We start from the raw sequence: 25,565 nt of genomic DNA, 5'->3' as shown, positions 1-25,565 counted from the left end.
AGGTAGGCAATTAAGGTCACAGTTATGAAAACTTAGGACACTAAAGAGGCCTTTCTACTGACTCTGAAAAACACCAAAAGAAAGATGCCCAGGGTCCTGCTCATCTGTGTGAACGTGCCTTAGGCATGATGCAAGGAGGCATGAGGACTGCAGATGTGGCCAGGGCAATAAATTGCAATGTCGGTACTGTGAGACGCCTAAGACAGCGCTACAGGGAGACAGGCGGACAGCTGATCGTCCTCACAGTGGCAGACCCACGTGTAACAACACCTGCACAGGATCGGTACATCCGAACATCACACCTGCGGACAGGTACAGGATGGCAACAACAACTGCCCGAGTTACACCAGGAATGCACAATCCTCCATCAGTGCTCTGACTGTCTGCAATAGGCTGAGAGAGGCTGGACTGAGGGCTCATAGGCCTGTTGTATAGGCACCCCGCTAACTAGCTAGCCATTTCACATCGGTTACACCAGCCTAATCTCGGGAGTTGATAGGCTTGAAGTCATAAACAGCGCAATGCTTGAAGCATTGCGAAGAGCTGCTGGCAAAACGCACGAAAGTGCTGTTTGAATGAATGCTTACGAGCCTGCTGGTGCCTACCATCGCTCAGTCAGACTGCTCTATCAAATCATAGACTTAATTATAACATAATAACACACAGAAATACGAGCCTTAGGTTATTAATATGGTCGAATCTGGAAACTATCATCTCGAAAACAAAACGTTTATTCTTTCAGTGAAATACGGAACCGTTCCAAATTTTATCTAACGGGTGGCATCCATAAGTGTAAATATTCCTGTTACATTGCACAACCTTCAATGTTATGTCATAATTATGTACAATTCTGGCAAATTAGTATGCAACGAGCCAGGCGGCCCAAACGGTTGCATATACCCTGACTCTGCGTGCAATGAACGCAAGTGTAACGGGCGTCTAAGTCGTTCTCCTCCTCGGACGAGGAGGAGCAAGGATCGGACCAAAATGCAGCGGGTGATGAATACATGATGAATTTATTAGACAAGACGAAACACGAAGTACACTTGAATGAATTACAAAATAACAAAAACGACGTAGACCGACCTGAACATGAGAACTTACAGAACACGAAGAACGCACGAACAGGTACAGACAAAACAAACGAAACAGTCCCGTGTGGTACAAACACTGACACGGAAGACAATCACCCACAAACAAACAGTGAGAACAGCCTACCTTAATATGGTTCTCAATCAGAGGAAACGTCAAACACDTGCCCCTGATTGAGAACCATATAAGGCTAATTAACCATGAACCTAAACAAGAAACAAATAACATAGACTGCCCACCCCAACTCACGCCCTGACCATACTAAACAAATACAAAAACAACGGAAAACAGGTCAGGAACGTGACAGCAAGAGAAGTGACACAATTTCACCTAGTTAATATTGCCTGCTAACTTCCCCGTTTGGCGAAGTTGGCTGTCTTTGTTAGGAAGAAATAGTCTTTACACAGTTCGCAACAAGCCAGGCGGCCCAAACTGCTGCATATACCCTGACTCTGTTGCAAGAGAAGTGACACATTTTCCCTTGTTAAAAGAAATTCATGTTAGCAGGCAATATTAACTAAATATGCAGGTTTAAAAATATATACTTGTGTATTTATTTTAAGAAAGGCATTGATGTTTATGGTTAGGTACACGTTGGAGCAACGACAGTCCTTTTTCGCGAATGCGCACCGCATCGATTATATGCAACGCAGGACACGCTAGATAAACTAGTAATATCATCAACTATGTGTAGTTAACTAAGGATTATGATTGATTGATTGATTGTTTTTTATAAGATAAGTTTAATGCTAGCTAGCAACTGACCGTGGCTTCTTACTGCATTCGCGTAACAGGCAGGCTCCTCGTGGAGTGCAATGTAAAGCAGGTGGTTAGAGCGTTGGACTAGTTAACCGTAAGGTTGCAAGATTGAATCCCGGAGCTGACAAGGTAAAAATCTGTCGTTCAGCCCCTGAACAAGGCAGTTAACCCACCGTTCCTAGGCCGTCATTGAAAATAAGAATGTGTTCTTAACTGACTTCCTCATTTAAATAAAGGTGTAAAAAAAAAAATGGCTCTTCTAATTGGACAATGACCCCAAGCATACTTCCAAAGTTGTGGCAAAATGGCTAAGGACAACAATGTCAAGGTATTGGAGTGGCCATCACAAAGCCTTGACCTCAATCCTATAGAAAATTTGTGGGCACAACTGAAAAAGCGTGTGCAAGCAACAAACTTGACACAGTTAGACCAGCTCTGTCAGGAGGACTGGGCCAAAATCCACCCAACTTCTTGTGGGAAGCTTGTGGAAGGCAATTTAAACAATTTAAAGGCAATGCTACCAAATACTATGTGAGTGTATGTAAACTGGGAATGTGATGAAATAAATAAAGGCTGAAATAAATTACTCTCTCTCTTATTATTCTGACATTTCACATTCTTAAAATAAAGTGGTGATCCTAACTGACCTAATACAGGGGATTTTTACTAAGATTAAATGTCTGGGATTGTGAAAAACTGAGTTTAAATGTATTTAGCTAAGTTCTATGTAAACTTCCAACTTCAGCTGTATGTGACAAATAAAATATGATTCGATGTTGATTTGATTTACCCAATCCAAATGCTGACACTGACACCTAGTGGTGACATTACAAACTGCATTTCACTGAACTTTGAGACCAAAACCATTATTGTTTATTAGTGTGCTTGTGGTGCTTCAGCATAAACACTTCTGCAATCTTATCCACTGCCATAGATAGGTACAACTTAAAGCTAAGTTGTCTAAGAAGGTAAACTGAACAAGTGTTTTTTATCCCTGCCGCTGAAAAACATTCACACAGTATGATGCTTCCATTACAATGCTTCCCCGTAGAGATGGTACCAGGTTTCCTCCAGACGCGTCGCTTGGCATTCAGGCCAAAGAGTTTAATCTTGGTTTCCGCAGACCAGAGAATCTTGTTTCTCATTGTCTGAGAATCTTTAGGAGCCTTTTGGCAAACTCCAAGCGGGCTGTCATGTGCCTTTTACTGAGGAGTAGCTTCTGTCTGGCCACTCTACCATAAAGGCCTGATTGGTAGAGTGCTGCAGAGATGGTTGTCCTTCTGGAAGGTTCTCCCATCTCCACAGAGGAGCTCTGCTAGAGTGACCATCGGGTTCTTGGTCACCTCCCTGACCAAGGCCCTTCTCCCCAGATTGCTTAGTTTAGCCAGGCGGCCAGCTCTAGGAAGAGTCTTGGTGGTTCCTAACTTCTTCCATTTAAGAATGATGGAGGCCACTGTGTTCTTGGGGACATTCAATGCTGCAGACATGTTTTGTTATCCTTCCCCAGGTCTGTGCCTCGACATAATGTTGTCTCGGAGCTCTACGGACAATTCTTTCAACCTCATGGCTTGGTTTTTGCTCTGACATGCACTGTCAACTGCTGGAACTTATATAGACAGGTGTAAGCCTTTCCAAATCATGTGCAATCAATTTAATTTACCGCAGGTGGACTCCAATCAAGTTGTAGAAACATCTCAAGGATGATCAATGGAAACAGGATGCACCAGAGCTCAATTTTGACTCTCATAGCAAAGGGTCTGAATATTTATGTAATAAGGTATCTGTTTTTTATTTTTAGTACATTTGCAAAAAAACATCTAAAACCTGTTCTTACTTTGTCATTATGCAGTATTGTGTATAGATTGATGAGGAAKAATTTAATTTAATCCATTGTAGAATAAGGCTGTAACGTTACAAAATGTGGAAAAAGTCAAGGGGTCTGAATACTTTCCGAAGGCACTGTATAACTACCTATTGACAACCTACCTCTACACACATATTGGTATCTAGAGAAAGGATTAAGTAATGGTATAAATCAGAGCCCGACCGATATGGGATTGATACTGATTTTAGGGACGCAAAAAGTCACCGATTACCGATATATCTGCTGATATATTTTTTTATGTAGGTGGGAAGAAAAACAGACCTTTTTCACAAATTGTGCTACGAATTAGTTAAATGATTTAAGAACATTTTACTTGTGGTTTACATCCTCTATAAATACATAAGTAAATAAAAAACACTTGTTCAGTTTAGATAACTTAGGTACAACTTAAAGCTATCTATGGCAGTGGATAAGATTGCAGAAGTGTTTATGCTGAAGCACCACAAGCACACTAATAAACAAGAATAACTTAATTAATTAAACTTTGTCTCAAAGTAAATCTTTATACAAACTATGGAGTGAAGTTCGGTGAAATGCAGTTTGTAATGTCACCACCAGGTGTCAGTGTCAGCATTTGGATTGAGTAAATCAAATCAACATCGAATTAAATTTTATTTTTCACATACAGTTGAAGTTGAAAGATTACATACACCCTGACCTCAACCCTATAGAAAATGTGTGAGCAGAACTGCAAAAGCGTGTGCGAGCAAGGAGGCCTACAAACCTGACTCAGTTACACCAGCTCTGTCAGGAGGAATGGGCCAAAAAATTCACCCAACTTCTTGTGGGACGCTTTTGGAAGGCTACCCGATAGGTTTGACCCAAGTTAAACAATTTAAAGGCAATGCTACCAAATACTAATTGAATGTATGTAAACTTCTGACCCACTGGGAATGTGATGAAAGAAATAAAAGCTGAAATAAATCATTCTCTCTACTATTATTCTGACATTTCACATTCATAAAATAAAGTGGTGATCCTAACTGACCTAAAACAGGGATTTTGTACTATGATTAAATGTCAGGAATTGTGAAAAACTGAGTTTAAATGTATTTGGCTTAGGTGTATGTAAACTTCCGACTTAAACTGTATATACACATACTCATCAGGGGGAATGGGAACCAGGTGTGCGTAATGAGACAAGACAGTCCGGGGTTGGTGGTAATGAATCCAATTCAGTGACGCCTAGAAGGGCGGTGACGGAGCTGGTGAACGGAATGAGCAGCAGTACCGGGGAGATCCGTGACAATACAGTTGGCGCAGATCTATCATTCAGGCCATGTGCTTACATTCATGATGAGATAAGTTAATTAGAACGTGTGTGACTAAAACCAGTGCCGAAAGCATTTTCCTGCATGAACGTTTCAATCATCAGCACATGCCAATTCACCCAACTTCACCCAACTTGTGGGAAGCTTGTGGAAGGCTACCCAAAACGTTTGACCCAAGTTAAACAATTTAAAGACAATGCTACCAAATACTAATTGAGTGTATGTAAACTTCTGACCCACTGGGAATGTGATGAAAGAAATAAAAGCTGAAATAAATCATTCTCTCTTCTATTATTCTGACATTTCATATTCTTAAAATAAAGTGGTGATCCTAACTGACTTAATTCAGGGATTTTTTACGAGGATTAAATGTCAGGAATTGTGAAAAACTGAGTTTTAATGTATTTGGCTTAGGTGTATGTAATCTTGCAACTTCAACTGTATGTGCCCTCTGTTCCCCATTGTCCTTGTCGATTATTGTCCCCATGTCCGTTGGTCATGTGAGTACCTTTGCTCTGTTGTATCGGCTTTTGTGCTATGTGTTATTGTGCACTTGTTATTACGGGTCTAGTCCTGTGTATTATTTAGAGGTTTACACCTCGCTCTTTTGTTTGGGTTGCATCTCTGTGTTTTATATATATATATAAAATATATATATATACACACGTGTTTGTTTTGGGCTTCGTCCCTGTCGTTTTCATGACATACTTTATTTTAAGTGGAGAAATAAAAAGCCGTATTACGTCCTATCATTCTACAGCGTGACATGTATGAGCAGACATATTTGTTAATTCTATGTACACTATATCGGTGCTTTATCTGTGGAATATGTGAAAGGCTAATATCGCCCGATAATATCGGTTAACCAATTTATCGGCCGGGCTCTAGTGTTAATCATATAGATGAGCTTTTGGGGATGTGTCAAAATTGTCAAGTGTTCTGGTCCTTTCGTTACCCTTTTGGACGGCCAGAATGTATTTTGCATTATAGACAGCTTTAGTTGTACAAATAATCACTTGATATTCTAACCTGTCTCTGCTCTGTCTCTCCCTCTTCCAGCTCTGGTGGACATTACTTGCACTCTGCTGCTGCTCAACTCAGACTTTACCACCGCTTGGAATGTCAGGTAAGGACACCAGCCAATGACTCCAGCTCCCACCAGCTGTGTTGTGTTTTAGGGCTGGGACGATAGCAGTATCGCGATACTCGTTAGTATTGGAAACAAACATTATTTTGTCATCCAGAGTCACATTTATTTATATTCCAAGTTATAGCATTCAATATTTTACATACAGCAGGTTTAGAAAGGACCAAAGCTTTCGTTCTGCTTCATGTTTACATTTTTGCCATGGAAAATTATTGCAATACTAGTATCATCCCGGCCCTATTGTGTATAAGCTACGTGTGTATATATGTTGTGGCTGCAATAACAAAGTCCTGTAAATAGACCCACTCCGTCCACTCACTCCCTATCAGCTAGACAGACAAAAACGACCAGATTCCTTGATATAAATTCTTCATGCAACAAAACGTATTCCTTATGATCTCAGAGGCTGCTTTTTAAATGACGTTCTCTAGAACGCTTCAGTCAGTACTGTGTTGAAATATTAACTACCCTGAATTCTTAGCTGCTCTGAAGAAATTAGGCCAAGCTGTCTTTACTTGTTTGAACCTTCGCTGAGTCCCTTCATATTTGTTTTTGTTTTGTCTTTATGGGGTATTGTGTGTATATTGATGAGGGAAAACATTTATTTATACATTGTAGAGTAAGGCTGTAATGTAACAAAATGTGAAAAAAGTCAAGGGGCCTGAATGCTTTCCGAATGCGCTGTATATTGTCTCATTGCATCAGTCTTTTGTTCTTCTTTCTAGCTATTTCAATCTCACGGTTTGATGTTAGACATTCACTATCTTTCAAAAGAAAAGGAAAAGCCACACACTCGGGTAGCTTTGATGCAATCATTTCTTAACACTAATTACAATCATTTATTCATCAACGTTTCGACAGCAAGCTGTCTTCATCAAGGTTTCAAGAGATTCAGTCTCCAATAGAGCCAGACCGATAAATCGGTTGACGGATGTTATCAGTCGATATTAGCCTTTCACAAAAATATTTATATCCGTCTTTATTCCACAGATAAAGCACCGATATTATATACATAGAATAAACAAATACGTCTGCTCATTTGCAGTAATGTTTTTAAAATGTCAATGGTTGCCTGAAGAGTGCCTGACATCATTCAGCCCTAGGTCACAACGTGAGAGAGTAGGCATGGTAGTTTGACGGTGAATAGCTTGCCACAGCCAGTGTATATGAATAAGTAAATAATCAAAAGAACACTTCACCAAGCAAGCATCCTTGTCCTCATCACTAAGGCCATGTGTTTGCATTCATGATAAGTAGCTAACGTTTGCTAGCTAGATAAATTAGAACGTGTGACTAAAACCAGTGCGGCAAGCATTTGCCTGCATAAATGTTTTCAGTCATCCGCGCATGCCATTTTGCAGTGTAATGTACGTATGGTTTCTGTGAGAAAACATTGTTGTAATGAACAGCTAGCTTGTGCTTGTCATAACTTACTCTCATTGCGAGGTTGCCATAAAGTGTTTGTTTACATGACCTTTGACTATTGTAAACACTGTAGTATATCTACTCAAGACAAATGCTGACACCTAGCGGTGAGATTAGGAACAACATGTTACTCCATTTCAATGCTTATTTGTGAACAGTGCAGTTTCAGATTTACTTTGAAAGAAAGTTTAATTCATTCAGCCAGACACCCCTTGTGGCGGTTTAGCACATACTTTTGCATTCTTCTTATCCACTGCCATAGATAGACACATCTTTAAGTTGTACCTAAGAAGGTAAACTAAACAAGTTTTACTATTGTATTTATAGAGGATATAGTTTCCTTTTGGTGGATATCCTGTAAATCACAAATAAAATGTTCTTAAATAATGTTAATTGTAATATTTTGTTAAGAAATCATAATTTATATTATCTGCTAATCCTTTAGAGCACAATTTGTGTAAGAAACGGTTGGTTTTTCATTTCACCCCAGGATTCAGTGACTTTTGCCCCCCCAAAAATAAATAAATAAATATATATATATATATATATATATATATATATATATATATATATATATGTATATGTATGTGTGTGTATATGTATGTGTGTGTGTATATATCAGGGTTCAGTGACTTTTGCCTCCCTAAAAATCGGTGTCGGACGCAACAATCCCATATCGGTCGGTCTCTACTCTCCAATTTGTTCTTTCTGGAGATACACTATATATACCAAGGTGTGTGGACACCCCTTCAAATTTGTGGATTCGGCTATATCAGCCACATCCGCTGCTGACAGTGGTATAAATTAAAGCACAAAGCCATGCAATGTCCATAGACAAACATTGGCAGTAGAATGGCCTTATAGAAGAGCTCAGTGACTTTCAATGTGGCGATGCCACCTTTCCAACAAGTCAGTTCATCAAATTTCTGCCCTGCTAGAGCTGCCAGGGTCAACTGTAAGTGCTGTTATTGTGAAGTGGAAACATCTAAGAGCAACAACTGCTCAGCCGCAATGTGGTAGACCACAATGTGGTAGGCCACACAAGCTCACAGAACGGGACCGCCGAGTGCTGAAGCACGTAGCGCGTAAAATTCATCTGTCCTCGGTTGCGACACTCACTACGGAGTTCCAAACTGCTTCTGGAAGCAACGTCAGCACAAGAAATGTTTGTCGGGAGCTTGGTTTCCATGAACGAGCAGCCGCACACAAACCTAAGATCACCAAGTGTCGACTGGAGTGGTGTGAAGCTTCCCCGCCATTGGACTCTGGAGTTGTGGAAACGCGTTCTCTGGCGTGATGAATCACGCTTCACCATCTGGCCGTCTGACGGACGAATCTGGATTTGGAGGATGCCAAGAGAACGCTACCTGCACGAATGCATAGTGCCACCTGTAAAGATTGGTGGAGAAGGAATAATGGTCTGGGGCTGTTTTTCATGTTTCAGTGGTCTGGGCCTGTTTTTCATGGTTCGGACTAGGCCCCTTAGATCAAGAGAAGGGAAATCTTAACGCTACAGCATACAATGACCTTTTAGACAATTCTGTGCTTCCAACTTTGTGGCAACAGTTTGGGGAAGGCCCTTTCCTGTTTCAGCATGACAATCAAATACAATTTTATTTGTCACGTGCCAAATACAACAGGAAAGGAAACCTTACAGTGAAATGCTTACTTACAAGCCCTTAACCAACAATGCAGTTTTAAGAAAAATAAGTGTTAAGTAAAAAATATGCCCCTGTGCACAAAGCGAGTTCCATGCAGAACTGGTTTGTCAAGATCGGTGTGGAAGAACTTGACTGGCCTGCTCAGAGCCCTGACCTCAATTATATCGAATACCTTTGGGATGAATTGGAACGTCTGCTGTGAGCCAGGCCTAATCGCCCAACATCAGTACCTGACCTCACTAATACTCTTGTGGCTGAATGGAAGCAAGTACTCGCAGCAATGTTRCAACATCCTAGTGGAAAGCCTTCCCAGAAGAGTAGAGGCTGTTATAGCAGCAAAGGGGGGACCAACTTTGTATTAATACCCATGATTTTGGAATGATATGTTCAACATGCAGGTGTCCACATACTTCTGTTGATGTAGTGTATTTTGGCCAGCTATAGGTTGTATTCAGTTGTGGGCCCTATTCATGAATTGCATGTTTCATGAACATTTGTTTTAGAACTGACGCCCAACGTTTTCCTCATTGCATTGTCAATTGACACTGATGAAGATATATATATATTTTTACTTTACCCCCCTTTTTCTCCTCAATTTCAATCTTTTCTCATCGCTACAACTTTCCAACGGGCTCAGGAGGCAAATGTCGAGTCACGTGTCCTCCGAAACATGACCCGTCAAATCGCGCTTCTTAACACCCGCCCGCTTAACCCGGAAGCCAGCCGCAACAATGTGTTGGATTGAACACTGTGCACCTGCTTACTTTAGAAATGTCATTGTATACTGAACTAAAAATATAAACTCAACATGCAACAATTTCAAAGATAAATCAAAAAGAAACAGAGTTACAGGACATCAGTCAATTGAAGATTTTTTTTTTGCCGTTAATCTATGGATTTCCCGTGACTGGGAATACAGATATGCATCTGTTGGTCAAATATACTTTAAAAATCAAGTTGGGGTGTGGATCAGAAAACCAGTCAGTATCTAGTGTGACCACCATTTGCCTCATGCAGCGCAACACATCTCCTTCGCATAGAGTCAATCAGGTTGTTGATTGTGGCTTGTGGAATGTTGTCCCAATCCTCTTCAATGGCTGTGTGAAGTTGCTGGTTATTGGATACTGATTAATCAGCCTATTTATTTATATATATATTTGTAATAATGACAATTACAACAATACTGAATGAACACTTTTATTTTAACTTAATATAATACATAAATAAAATCAATTTGGTCTCAAATAAATAATGAAACATGTTCAATTTGGTTTAAATAATGCAAAAACACAGTGTTGGAGAAGAAAGTAAAAGTGCAATATGTGCCATGTAAAAAAGAACATGAGAACATATGAAAGCTTGTGGTTCCTTTTACCATGAGTCTTTAATATTCCCAGTTAATAAGTTTTAGGTTGTAGTTATTATAAGACTATTTTTCTCTATACCATTTGTATTTCATATACCTTTGACTATTGGATGTTCTTATAGGCACTATAGTATTGCCAGCCTAATCTCGGGAGTTGATAGGCTTGAAGTCATAAARYGKGCWYTGCTTSAAGRARWGCGAAGWGCTGCTGGCAAATGCAGGAAAGTGCTGTTTGAATGAATGCTTACGAGCCTGCTGCTGCCTACCACTGCTCAGTCAGACTGCTCTATCAAATATCAAATTATAGACTTCATTATAATATAATAAACACACAGAAATACGAGCCTTTGGTCATTAATATGGTCAAATCTGGAACTATCATTTCGAAAACAAAACATTTTTTCTTTCAGTGAAATACGGAATCGTTCAGTATTTTATCGAACGGGTGGCAACCCTAAGTCTAAATATTGCTGTTACATTGCACAACCTTTAATGTTATGTCATAATCATGTAAAATTCTGGCAAATTAGTTACGGTCTTTGTTAGGAAGAAATGGTCTTCACACAGTTCGCAACGAGCTGTGACACAATTTCCCTAGTTAATATTGCCTGCTGACATGAATTTATTTAACTAAATACGCAGGTTTAAAAAAAATATACTTGTGTATTGATTTTAAGAAAGGCATCGATGTTTATGGTTATGTACATTGGTGCAACGATTGTGCTTTTTTTTGCGAATGAAATCATCACCCGTTTGGCGAAGTAGGCTGTGATTCAATGATAAATTAACAGGCATCGCATTGATTATATGCAACGCAGGACAAGCTACTTAAACTAGTAATATCATCAACCATGTGAAGTAAACTAGTGATTATCTTTTGATTGTTTTTTATAAAATAAGTTTAATTCTAGCTAGCAACTTACCTTGGCTCCTGCACTCGCGTAACAGGTGGTCAGTCTGCCACGCAGTCTCCTCGTGGATTGCAATGTAATCGGCCATAATCGGCATCCAAAAATGCAGATTACCGATTGTTATGAAAACTTGAAATTGTCCCTAATTAACCGGCCATGCCGATTAATCGGTCGACCTCTGATCCGGAGCATCCTAAACATGCTCAATGGGTGACATGTCTGAGTGTGCAGGTCATGGAAGAACGGGGACATTTTCAGTTCCCAGGAATTGTGTAAAGGTCCTTGCGACATTGGGCTGTGCATTATCATGCTAAAACATGAGGTGATGGCGGCGGATAAATGGCARGACAATGGGCCTCAGGATCTCGACACGGTATATCTGTGCATTCAAATTGCCATCGATAAAATACAATTGTGTTCGTTGTCTGCCCATGCCGTAACTCCTCCGCCACCATGGGACACTCAGTTCACAACATTGACATCAGCAAACCTCTCGCCCACACGACACCATACACATGGTCTGCCAAATTCTCGAAAACGACGTTGAAAGCAGCTTATGGTAGAGAAATTAACATTAAATTCTCAGGCAACAGCTCTGGTGGACATTCCTGCAGTCAGCATGCCAATTGCATGCTCCCTCAAAGTCTGTGGCATTGTGTTCGAGTGCCCTTTTATTGTCCTGCTGGGGATTCAAGGTACGCTAGTGTAATGATCATGCTGTTTAATCAACTTCTTGATATGCCACACTTCTCAGGTGAATGTATTATCTTGGTAAAGGAGAAATGCTCACCAACAGGAATGMAAACAAATTTGTGCCCCAAATTTGTGAAAAATAAGCCTTTTGTGTGTATGGAACATTTCTGGGATCTCTTATTTCAGCGCATGAAATATGGGACCAACACTTTGCATGTTGCGTTTTATAATTTTGTTCAGTGTATTTCCAGGCCACTATAGTGTAATTTAGACTAAACAGTCATTAGCCACTGTTCAAAATGACTGGGCATCACTCGACTTTTGGGCACCAATGCTGCGGCGTCTGTAGAACGTTCATAACAATGGAAACAACGAGACAGAGTGATGGAGCTGCAATCCATGAATTCGGAGTTGAGATAACCATGTGTAACAGTATTGCTTCCTTCCCTCTTCTTGCCCCAACCTGGGCTTGAACCAGTAACCCTCTGAATTAGAGTTGGGCGATATTCCGATAGCATCGTCTTTCGACGAGGATTGACGGCCTTCGTCAATGGTGACGACATTGTGATGTGACAGACGGTGGTCTATCTGAACTTAACGTAGTCTCGCAGTGCACAGCGGGGTAGCACACAAGTGACATTCCGAGTAATTTGTCTATTTCTATTTGCTGTAGCCTATTTCAATAAATATGTTTTCTACAGAACGCTAGAGAGGAATGTAGGCCAGACAAAGCGGAGAATCCTACCAAAGCAGTGGAAAATGTCGTCAGAAAATATTGTTTCTCTCTCTCTGTCGGATGCATGGGCCTTAGGCTACAGCCTAAACCTATTAAAAAAATGTAGAACATAACTATATTGTCTAGCTGTTTTTAAAAACTTGGCCTATATTCCATTCTCTCTCCATTCGATAGGCTATGAGTATGACTTTGGGCTATTGGCTTTGCTTCCATCGTTTTGTGCATGGCCCTCTTCCAATAAAACAATGAATCTAACGGAGTTACATCTCAAAACCTTATTTGAATAGCCTTAAAACGTAAGGTAGCCAGGGGACTAATAATGAGAGAGAACAATGTCAATAGCCTATAATAAAATCGAATGACAAGTTTAATCAAGTTTAAGCTTATTAAGAAAGAAATTATCCATGGGCGCCAGAAAAATTCAGCCAGTAACATATCCTCCTACTAAGCCTATCATAAAAGCTTTAAGACAAGTTAAAGGTTGCAATATGCAGAAGTTACTGTGCCATTTCCTGGTTGCTAATATTCTAATAGTTTGCCTAATTTCAGTTTATGTGACAAAACAAGCAAGCAAGTGTAGAGAATCATTGTACCATCTAAACAGCTGTGAAATATATGTTCAATAACCAAAAAGATAGTATTTTCAACTGTGAAGCTGATGTTCCAAACCCGAAAGTAAAAGACTCCAGAACAAACTTAAGAATGGGAAGCATAAAAATAGCGCACATAGAACAGATCTACCTCTTCTTAGACTTGCTTTCAATGATACAGACAGATCTATAACTCACATTTCCATGTGAATTTGTTCGGGTCGCCCAAAATGTTACATATTGCAGCTTTAAAGTTATGAACAGTAACTTATTTCCCAAATATTCTAGTTTAAGAAGGTGTTGTCCTAAAGTTGCACGTTCAAAAAGAACAAGAATGGAAGTCTATAGCCTAGGCATAGGCTATTCTCTACCACAGCTGTATGAGAGATAGAACAAACAATATTATTTATTTACTATTATTTTAAGAGGTTATTACCTACTAACTATCTAGCCATTTCACATTGGCTAAATATGCATGCTTAACTAATGCATAAATCATTCATTAACGTAAGTCGGAAGTTTACATACACTTAGGTTGGAGTCATTAAAAATCGTTTTTCAACCACTCCACAAATTTCTTGTTAACAAACTATAGTTTTGGCAAGTCAGTTAGGACATCTACTTTGTGCATGACACAAGTAATTATTCCAACAATTGTTTACAGACAGATTATTTCACTTATAATTCACTGTATCACAATTCCAGTGGGCCAGAAGTTTACATACACTAAGTTGACTGTGCCTTTAAGCAGCTTGGAAAATCCCAGAAAATGATGTCATGGCTTTAGAAGCTTCTGATAGGCTAATTGACATAATTTGAGTCAATTGGATGTGTACCTGTGAATGTATTTAAGGCCTACTTCAAACTCAGTGCCTCTTTGCTTGACATCATGGGAAAATCAAAAGAATCAGCCAAGACCTCAGAAAGATAATTATATACCTCCACAAGTCTGGTTCATCCTTGGGAGCAATTCCAAACGCCTGAAGGTACCACGTTCATCTGTACAAACAATAGTACGCAAGTATCAACACCATGGGACCGCTCAGCCGTCGTACCGCTCAGGAAGGAGATGCGTTCCGTCTCCTAGAGATGAACGTACTTTGGTGCGAATAGTGCAAATCAATCCCAGAACAACAGCAAAGGACCTTGTGAAGATGCTGGAGGAACAGGTACAAAAGTATCTATATCCAACAGTAAAACAAGTCCTATATCGACAACCTGAATGGTCGCTCAGCAAGGAAGAAGCCTAATCCCGTCCGAATCGTTCTCTGGTATAACGGACATTCTGGGGTAATAAATACATAACCAACGTTCTCTTGTAATACTAGTTCCTTGCGAATAGGGCTAAAGACAACACCCTGGTCAAATCATTCTGTCATACAAAATACGTATCCAACTGTCAAGGTCACATACCTAATCGTTGCCTGGTATATTTCATTAAGCCCTAGCCGCCTTCAAACATTTGCTCATTTGGCAGATAATAAAAAAAGTAGTCAGCACTACCATGGTGTAGGCTATTTAGCATGTGAATGTGTTTGCTTGTACATTGAGTGTCTTTGAGGATCTAACTTGCCTAACTTAGATCAATTCAAATGACTTATTTTTCCTGTGAGAAGTTTTTTGTTTCATAAAACAAAAACAAGTATGCAAACAAATGTGCCCAATGCAGTAACATAAAATTCACATCCGGTAGAGAACATTGAGATTGACAGTCATTGAATAGTTCCTCTCTTCTGTCTGTTTTGGCAGGAAGGAGCTGCTGCAATGTGGCGCCCTAAATCCAGAGAGAGACCTGTACCTGGGAAAACTGGCCCTCACCAAGTTCCCCAAGAGCCCCGAGACATGGATACACAGGTAGGACTGGAGAGGGGTGTGTGGTGTGGTCCTGCGCGTGTGTCCACGTTCAATATTTTAAAATATTAAACTGTAACTGGCGGTTTTACGATGCATGTTTAGTCACCAGTGGACCAAAATATTTGAGTGCTTCTAAAACAATGGCATTTATAGGTTCCACTGTAAATCCTCTCACAAACTTAAACACAACACAACACACACTCATACACACACACTCACACACTCAAACACATCACATGCACATACACACGGTTAAACAGGTCCAATCTTTACTGCCTCTACTGAGTCCCTGCTCGACTCTAAACCAGGCAACAGAATAAATCTGTTGAAATATTATTGATGGAGTAAAGTTATACAATTTACCACCACTAACCCAAGCTGGGAGGGAGGAAGGGATGGAGAGAGTTAATGAGGGATAAAGAGAGAAGGAAAGCAAGAGAGTGTGGGTTGGAGAGAAAAGGGTGGAGAAATACTTAGTAATAAAGAGAGAGAGAAACAGAGGAAGGCACAGAAGGCGTGAGAGAGTGGGGATATCTTTCTTGCGAGACGGACGGTCTAACCTATTTCCCACAGTTTAACCTTGTAAAAATTCCCTGTCTTAGGTCAGTTAGGATCACCACTTTATTTTATGAATGTGACATGTCAGAATAATAGTGGAGAGAATTATTTCTTTCAGCTTTTATTTCTTTCATCACATTCCCAGTGGGTCAGAAGTTTACATACACTCAATTAGTATTTGGTAGCATTGCCTTTAAATTGTTTAACTTGGGTCAAACGTTTTGGGTAGCCTTCCAGAAGCTTCCCACAATGAGTTGGGGGAATTTTGGCCCATTCCTCCTGACAGAGCTGGTGTAACGGAGTCAGGTTTAAATTTTTTATTTATTTTCACCTTTATTTAACCAAGTAGGCTAGTTGAGAACAAGTTCTCATTTACAACTGCAACCTGGCCAAGATAAAGTACAGCAGATTGACACATACAACAACACAGAGTTACACATGGAGTAAACAAACATACAGTCAATAATACAGTAGAAAAAAGAAAAAAAGTCTATATACAGTGTGTGCAAATGAGGTAAGATAAGGGAGGTAAAGGCAATAAATAGGCCATGGTGGCAAAGTAATTACAATATAGCAATTAAACACTGGAATGGTAGATGTGCAGAAGATGACTGTGCAAGTACAGATACTGGGGTGCAAAGGAGCAAGATAAATACAGTATGGGGATGAGGTAGTTGGAAGGGCTGCTTACAGATGGGCTATGTACAGGTGCAGTGATCTGTGAGCTGCTCTGACAGCTGATGCTTAAAGCTAGTGAGGGAGATATGAGTCTTTAGCTTCAGTGATTTTTGCAGTTCGTTCCAGTCATTGGCAGCAGAGAACTGTAAGGAAAGGCGGCCAAAGGAGGAATTGGCTTTGGGGGTGAACAGGGAGATATACCTGCTGGAGCGCGTGCTACGGGTGAGTGCTGCTATGGTGACCAGTGAGCTGAGATAAGGCGGGGATTTACCTAGCAGAGACTTGTAGACGACCTGGAGCGACAGGTAATGAAGCAAGGGCCAGCCAACGAGAGCTTACAGGTCGCAGTGGTGGGTAGTATATGGGGCTTTGATGACAAAATGGATGGCACTGTGATAGACTGAATCCAATTTGTTGAGTAGAGTGTTGGAGGCTATTTTATAAATGACATTGTCGAGGATCGGTAGGATGGTCAGTTTTACGAGGGTATGTTTGGCAGCATGAGTGAAGGATGCTTTGTAGCGAAATAGGAAGCCGATTCTAGATTTAATTTTGGATTGGAGATGCTTAATGTGAGTCTGGAAGGAGAGTTTACAGTCTAACCAGACACCTAGGTATTTGTAGTTGTCCACATATTCTAAGTCAGAACCGTCCAGAGTAGTGATGCTGGACGTGCGGGCAGTGATCGGTTGAAGAGCATGCATTTAGTTTTACTTGCATTTAAGAGCAGTTGGAGGCCACGGAAGGAGAGTTGTATGACTTTGAAGCTTGTCTGGAGGTTAGTTAACACAGTGTCCAAAGAAGGGACGGAAGTATACAGAATGGTGTCGTCTGCGTAGAGGTGGATCAGAGAATCACCAGCAGCAAGAGCGACATCATTGATGTATACAGAGAAGAGTATCTCTGAAGATAGATGGGGGGCAATCTGTTCACATATGTTGTCAAAGGCACTGCTGGGGGCAGAGAGTGTTCTATAGCAAGCAGCAACGGTGAGAGACTTTTTTCTGGAAAGGTGGATTTTTGAAAGTAGAAGCTTGGGTACAGACCTGGATAGTAATACAGAACTCTGCAGGCTATCTCTGCAGTAGATTGCAACACCGCCCCCTTTGTCAGTTCTATCTTGTCGGAAAATGTTATAGTTAGTCGAGGTCGACCGATAATGATTTTTCAACCCAATACCGATACCGATTTATTGGAGGACCAAAAAAAGCCGATACCGGACGATTTTWAAAATGTAWTTGTAATAATGACAATTAKAACAATACTGAATGAACACTTATTTTAACTTTATATAATACATAAATAAAATCAATTTAGCCTCAAATAAATAATGAAAAATGTTCAATTTGGTTTAAATAAAGCAAAAACAAAGTGTTGGAGAAGAAAGTAAAAGTGCAATATGTGCCATGTAAAAAGCTAATGTTTAAGTTCCTTGCTCAGAACATGAGAACATATGAAAGCTGGTGGTTCCTTTTAACATGAGTCTTCAATATTCCCAGGTAAGAAGTTTTACGTTGTAGTTATTATAGGAATTATAGGACTATTTCTCTCTTTCCCATTTGTATTTCATATACCTTTGACTATTGTATGTTTTATAGGCACTTTAGTATTGCCAGTGTAACAGTATAGCTTCCGTCCCTCTCCTTGCCCCTACCTGGGCTCGAACCAGGAACACATTGACAACAGCCACCCTCGAAGCATCGTTACCCATCGCTCCACAAAAGCCGCGGCCCTTGCAGAGCAAGGGGAACAACTACTCCAAGTCTCAGAGCGAGTGACGTCACCGATTGAAACGCTATTATTTTGAAAACAAAATGTTTATTCTTTCAGTGAAATACGGAACCGGGAAATACAGTCCTAGGGAGAGTAGCAACAGTGCTGAACTTTCTCCATTCGTAGACAAGTTGTCTTTCCATGGACTGATGAACATCAACTCATTGATTGGACTCCAGGTAAACTGACTCCTGACTCTAATTAGCTTTTGGAGAAGTCATTAGTCTTGGGGTTCACATACTTTTCCCAACCTACACTATGAATTTCTAAATTATATATTCAATATAGACAAGAAAAATATAATAATTTGTGTGTTATTAGTGTAAGCACACTGTGTTTGTCAATTGTTGTGAATTAGATGAAGGTGAGATCAATTTTTATGACCAATTTATGCAGATATCCAGGTAATTCCAAAGGGTTCACATACTTTTTCTTGTCACTGTAGATAGATAGATAGATAGATAGATAGACGGACGGACGGATGGATTATTGCATCTTGTGCTGTCTACCGAAGAGTGGTGTCTACCGAAGAGTGGAGGTTCCAGTTGGGGATTCCAGCAGCAGTTTGTTTATATGCTGTAGCATGTGAATAGGGATTATTATGTCACACTGAGACATGGTCACGGTGAATGGTGGTTCTACAGCCTGAATTTAAAAGGGGATTTTTTTGTCACCGGCCTACACACAATACTCCATAAGTGGAATTATGTTTTTTTTATTTTATTTTTTTTATTAATTAAAGATGAAAAGCTGAAATTTCTTCAGTCACTAAGTATTCAACCCCTTTGTTATGGCAAGCCTAAATAAGTCCAGGAGTAAAAAAGTCACATAAGTTGCATGGACTCACTGTGTGCAATCGTTGTGTTTAACATGCTTTTCGAATGACTACCTCATCTCTGTACCCCACACATACAATTATCTGTAAGGTCCCTCAGTTGATCAGTGCCTCGCAAAGAAGGGCACCTGTTGGTATTTGGGTAAAAAAAAAAAGCACGTGTCAAACTCATTCCACAGAGAGCCAAGTGTCTGTGTATTTTTGTTTCACCCTTGTACTTGATTGATGAAATAAGGTAACAACATTGTACTTTCTCCACAATACTAACCTAATTGACAGAGAGAAAAGGAAGCCTGCACAGAATAAAAAATATTCCAAAACATGCACTAAAGTAGTACTGAAAAAATGCTATGATGAAACTGGCTCTGAGGACTGCCACAGGAAAGGAAAACCCAGAGTTACCTATGCTGCAGAGGATAAGTTCATTAGAGTTACCAACCGGAAATTGCAGCCCAAATAAATGCAGTAACAGACACATCGTAACATCAATTGTTCAGAGGAGACTGCGTGAGTCAGGCCTTCATGGTCGAATTGCTGCAACGAAACCACTACTAAAGGACACCAATGAGAAGAAGAGACTTGCTTGGGCCAAGAAACACAAGCAATGGACATTAGACCGTTGGAAATCTGTCCTTGAGTCCAAATTTGAGGTTTTTGTTTCCAACCGCAGTGTCTTTGTGAGACGCAGAGTATTTTGTATTCATTATGGATCCCCATTAGCTGCTGCCTTGGCAGCAGCTARTCTTCCTGGGCTCTGGCAAAATTAAGGCAGTTATACAATTTTAAAAACATTACAATACATTTATTACAGAATTCACAACACACTAAATGTGTGCCCTCAGGCCCATACTCCACTACCACATATCTACAATGCAAAATCCATGTGTACGTGTGTGTATAGTGTGTATGTTATRGTGTGTGTGTGTGTGTGTGTGTATGCATGTGTCTGTGTCTATGTTTGTGTTACTTCACAGTCTCCGCTGTTCCATAATGTGTATTTTTACCCAATTTTTTAATCTAAATCTACTGCTTGCAACAGTTACCTGATGTGGAATAGAATTCCATGTAGTCATGGCTCTATGTAGTACTGTGCGCCTCCCATAGTCTGTTTTGGACTTGGGGACTGTGAAGAGACCTCTGGTGGCATGTCTTGTGGGGTATGCATGGGTGTCCGAGCTTTGTGCTAGTATTTTAAACAGACAGCTTGGTACCTTCAGCTTGTCAACACCTCTTACGAAAACAAGTAATGAGGAAGTCAATCTCTCTTCCACTTTGAGCCATGAGAGATTGACATGCATATCATTAGTTGTGCTGCCCTGTTCTGAGCCAACAGCAATTTCCCCAAGTCCCTCTTTGTGAACAGTAGTCCAGGTGCAACAAAACCAGGGCCTGTAGGACCTGCCTTGTTGATAGTGTTGTTAAGAAGGCAGAGTAGCGCTTTATTATGGACAGACTTCTCCCCATCTTAGCTACTGTTTTATCAATATGTTTTGATTATTCATTACGAGATGTAGTTGAGGTTTAGGGTTTAGTGAATGATTTGTCCCAAATATAATGGTTTTAGTTTTTGAAATATTTTGGACTAACTTTCTTCCTTGCTACCTATTCTGAAACTAACTGCAGTTCTTTGTGTTGCAGTCATTTCAGTCGCTGTAGTAGCTGACATGTATGTTGTTGAGTCAGCCACATACATAGATACACTGGCCTTACTCAAACCAGTGGCATGTTGTTAGTAAATATTTTAAAAAGCAAGGGACCTAAACAGCTACCCTGGAGAATTCCTGCTTCTACCTGGATTATGTTGGAGAGGTTTCCATTAAAGAACACCCTCTGTGTTCTGTTAGACAAGTAACTCTTTATCCACATTATAGCAGGGGGTGTAAAGCTATAACCCATACGTTTTTCCAGCAGCAGACTATGATCGATAATGTCAAAAGCTGCACTGAAGTCTAAGAAGACAGACCCCACAATAATTGTATCATCAATTTCTCTCAGCCAATCATCAGTCATTTGTGTAAGTGCCGGGCTCGTTGAGTGTCCTTCCCTATATGCGTGCTGAAAGTCTGTTGTCAATTTGTTTAGTGTGAAATAACATTGTATCTGGTCAAACACATTTTCATTTACATTACATTTACATTTAAGTCATTTAGCAGACGCTCTTATCCAGAGCGACTTACAAATTGGTGCATTCACCTTATGACATCCAGTGGAACAGCCACTTTACAATAGTGCATCTAAATCTTTTAAGGGGGGGGGGGGGGTGAGAAGGATTACTAGACCTAAGGTTTATTTTAAGCACGTATTTTATTATTTTCCCCCCAGAAGTTTACTAAGGGTTGGTAACCGGCTGATTGGTTGGCTATTTGAGCCAGTAAAGGTGGCTTTACTATTCTTTGGGAGAATAATGACTTTAGCTTCCCTCCAGGCCTGGCTTAAATTGAAGATGTGGCAAATAGGAGTGGCAATTACCGTCCGCTATTATCTTCAGTAATTTTCAATCCAGATTATCAGACCCCGTGGCTTGTCATTGTTGATAGACAACAATACTTTTTTCACCTCTTCCACACTGACTTTACGGAATTCAATAGTACAATTCTTGTCTTTCATAATTTGGTCAGATATACTTGGATGTGTAGTGTCAGCGTTTGTTGCTGGCATGTCATCCCTAAGTTTGCTTATCTTGCCAATGAAAAAGTAATTAAAGTATTTGGCAATATCAGTGGGTTTTGTGATAAATGAGACATCTAATTCAGCGACTGAAATGTCAAAAATGTCATTTAAGATGCTCCTAGGCTTTTTACTATCATTCTTTATATCATTTGTCTTTGTTTCATAGTATAGTTTATTTTTATTTCGCTTAGTCACATGATTTCTTAATTTGCAGTACGTTTGCCAATCAGTTGGGCTGTCAGACTTATTTGCCATACCTTTTGCCTCATCCCTCTCAACCATACCATTTTTTAATTCCTCATCAATCCAAGAGGATTTAACCGTTTTTACAATCATTTTCTTAATGGGTGCGTGCTTATTAGTAACTGGAATTAGCGATTTCATAAATGTGTCCAGTGCAGCATCTGGTTGCTCCTTATTACACACCACAGATCAGCAAATATTCTTTACTTCATCAACATATGAATCACTACAAAACGTTTTGTGTGACCTCTTATACACTATATTAGGCACAGCCTTTGGATCTTTGGTTTTCCTAGATATGGCTATTATATTGTGATCACTACATCCTATGGATTTGGATACTGCTTTCAAGCAAATCTCTGCAGCATTAGTTAAGATGTGATCAATAAATGTTGATGATTTAATTCCTGTTCCTTGAGTAGGTGAATCAAAAATAGGTGACCTACATTTTGAATCCAAAATAGGTGACCTACGTGATTCGTGTAGATCAGATGAGAAAAGTTTTAGGGGGGGTGGGGGGTGATGCGCGTTTGGAGCAATACTGGCTGTATCCAAGGCTCAGCCAATCATTCACACAACAACAGAATGCAGCACGCGACTAAAGAGAGAAGAGACTACCAACTTGCTAGTTACAGCATCAGCGCCCCCTTTGGAAAGAGTGAAAAAGTGGAAAAGCAGTTTGCCAGCAGCAGCGCTCCCCTGACGAGAACGAAGAGGTAGTTTAGAAGTCTGCCGACGGATACGACGGAGGTGAGAAGGTGTACTTCATGAGCTGATCAAATAATTTAGTTTATGGTGTGAAAATTTGCTGGCTAACAAAGTCAGACAGCTAGCTTTAGCTAGCTAGTTAAAGTTACAACATCAGATGAGCTAACATTAGCTATAGTATTAACTGGTATACGACTCTTAACGTTCCTCAAGCTATAACATCTATTAGTTGCTCACTGGACCCTGATGGAAATCTGAGTGAAATATTAACTCGATAGCTAGCTAACGACCTAATTTATATCTATGAATTGTTAGATTACTTGTTAGATATTACTGCACTGTTGGAACTAGAAGCACAAGCATTTCTCTACGCTCGCAATAATGTCTGCTAACCATGTCCATATGACCAATAAAATTAGATTTTATGTTTTCCCTCTAGTTTTCAGAATGACCTAATTCGGTGAAGATAAGGCATTGTTTGTTTAACAAGTGGATTCAGGGATTAAGTGTAGCTGGAGCTGGGCCTGGTTTAAACTGGATGTCACTATAGAGGTGAAAAGAACACCACACACTTTCAATAACACCACACAGTTTTTCAATAAGGTGGATAAAAAGGGGTATGCCAGGTGTACTCTTTGCCTGAAATAGATAAATTATGCCAACAAAGGGTCTCATGCTCTTCTGGCACATTGTAGAACAGATGTCCACAGGTAGACTGTACAACGTAATAACGTGCAGTGTAGCCCAGATACTGCCCAGGTGTAGCCCAGATACTGCCCACCACCAGCACCATTCCACCAGGGGCCAGAGAAGATTAGGGAACAAGAGGTTCAGCTTCCTGTGCCCACTGTAGACCGCATAGCAAATGCAGTGTGTTAGGTCATTAGCATCACTATTTGAGAAGTCAGCATAGCACGTTAGGCAACTAGTGTAGGTGAAATAAACACTTTTGAGCAATTTACACAAGATATGTAGTGTGCCTGCTTTTAGTTAATTTCCTAATTTGTGTCTTCTAGGTGTTGTGACATGACTATCATTAATGCGATGACATGCTATTTATCGAATAATTAACTGTGTAATTATTACGTGACTAAATGTAACAATTAACTCATTAGTAACCTGGGGCTCCGCGGGAAAAGTTTGTTTAATGAGTTACTGTTTCCCGAATTAACTCGAATATCATTCTCGATATCATAGCAGTCTCATTCTGAATGTCGCATAATCGGTTAAATCTGCACGAACCCTAGTCTACTTTATGGCTCAGCGATACACAAATTGGCTTAATTATTTATTTACTAACTAAATAATCAGACAGAATTACATAAACACAGAGGATAGATTATACGTTGATTACTAACATAATGCAATGAAAAGTCCCTAGTGTACTAAACCGATATGACAGCTTGTTACACAATGAAAAGGGGTGGGGAAAGAAAGAGCGGGAGAAGGTGAGACAAATTAATTAAACTATCGTACATAGTTGAATAATACGCTCATCGTCAGTATGGATATTTAGCAGCCTAACAACCGCTCATTCGGATTTGGAAATGCAATGTACATTATTACGCTTGTATGTCTTTGTTGTCTTTTTCTGTTGAAAATTGCCCGATCCGTGGAACAGTCTAGGCAACAAATAACATTGGATTGCTTTTTTTACATTTTTTAGCTATGAGTTAGGTTCACATTAACCACTTTATTTTGCACACAGAGACTGATCATGTAGATCATATTCTATTCTTGATCATATGTTGTTTAATTAGTTGAAACCTGCATTTCCCCTTGCAGGGATTCATTGCATGTTTCAGTGCAAAACAAAAGTGTCACCTTTTTTGGGCCCTCACCAGTTTGCATCCCTGATATTTATGCTTGCATGTCTGTCGTCTTTCTCTGTTGAAATCGCCCGAGCCGTCTGTGTCACGTCCTGACCATAGTTCTTATGTGTTTTGCTTGTTTTAGTGTTGGTCAGGACGTGAGCTGGGTGGGCATTCTATGTTGTGTGAGCTGGGTGGGCATGTGGGCATTCTAAGCTGGGTGGGCATTCTACGCCCACTTCCCAGGCTTACCGTGGAGAGCGGGAGTACGGGCAGACACCGTGTTATGCGGAAGAGCGCACGGTGTCTCCTGTACGTGTGCATAGCCCGGTGCGGTACATTCCAGCTCCACGTATCAGCTGGGCTAGATTGAGCATTGAGCCAGGTGCCATGAAGCCGGCTCAACGCGTCTGGTCTCCAGTGCGTCTCCTCGGGCCGGCATACATGGCACCAGCCTTACGCATGGTGTCCCCAGTCCGGTATATCCGGCGCCACCTTCCCGCCCCAGTCCAGTACCACCAGTGCCTACACCACGCACCAGGCTTCCTGTGCGTCTCCAGAGCCCTGTTCCTCCTCCACGCACTCTCCCTGTGGTGCGTGTCTCCAGCCCAGTACCTCCAGATCCGGCACCACGCACCAAGCCTCCTGTGCGTCTCCAGAGCCCTGTACGCACTGTTCCTTCTCCCCGCACTCGCCCTGAGGTGCGTGCCCTCAGCCCGGTACCACCAGTGCCGGTACCACGCACCAGGCCTATAGTGCGCCTCGAGAGTCCAGTGTGCCCTTTTCCTACTCCCCGCACTAGCCTTGAGGTGCGTGTCTCCAGTCCGGTACCACCAGTTCCGGCACCACGCACCAGGCCTACTGTGCGCCTCAGCAGGTCAGAGTCGGCCGTCTGCCCA

General features: G+C 40.6%; 1 protein-coding gene across 1 annotated transcript in view; it reads left to right on the top strand.

The window, feature by feature from the left end:
- The window catches only part of LOC111974575 (protein prenyltransferase alpha subunit repeat-containing protein 1), an 89,645-nt gene that overhangs the window by 23,580 nt on the left and 40,500 nt on the right, over positions 1 to 25,565 (top strand). Inside the window, exons 3-4 of the mRNA XM_024002410.2 lie at positions 6,067 to 6,133; positions 15,286 to 15,390. Of these exons, the coding sequence (XP_023858178.1) occupies positions 6,067 to 6,133; positions 15,286 to 15,390 (172 nt within the window). The remainder of the gene's footprint in view (positions 1 to 6,066; positions 6,134 to 15,285; positions 15,391 to 25,565) is intronic.

The sequence above is a fragment of the Salvelinus sp. IW2-2015 genome, linkage group LG15 (genome assembly GCF_002910315.2).
Source record: "Salvelinus sp. IW2-2015 linkage group LG15, ASM291031v2, whole genome shotgun sequence".
NCBI classification, from domain to species: Eukaryota; Metazoa; Chordata; class Actinopteri; order Salmoniformes; family Salmonidae; genus Salvelinus; species Salvelinus sp. IW2-2015.
Note: the sequence above shows the minus strand (reverse complement) of the source record. Positions and strands in the feature narration are given on the sequence as shown.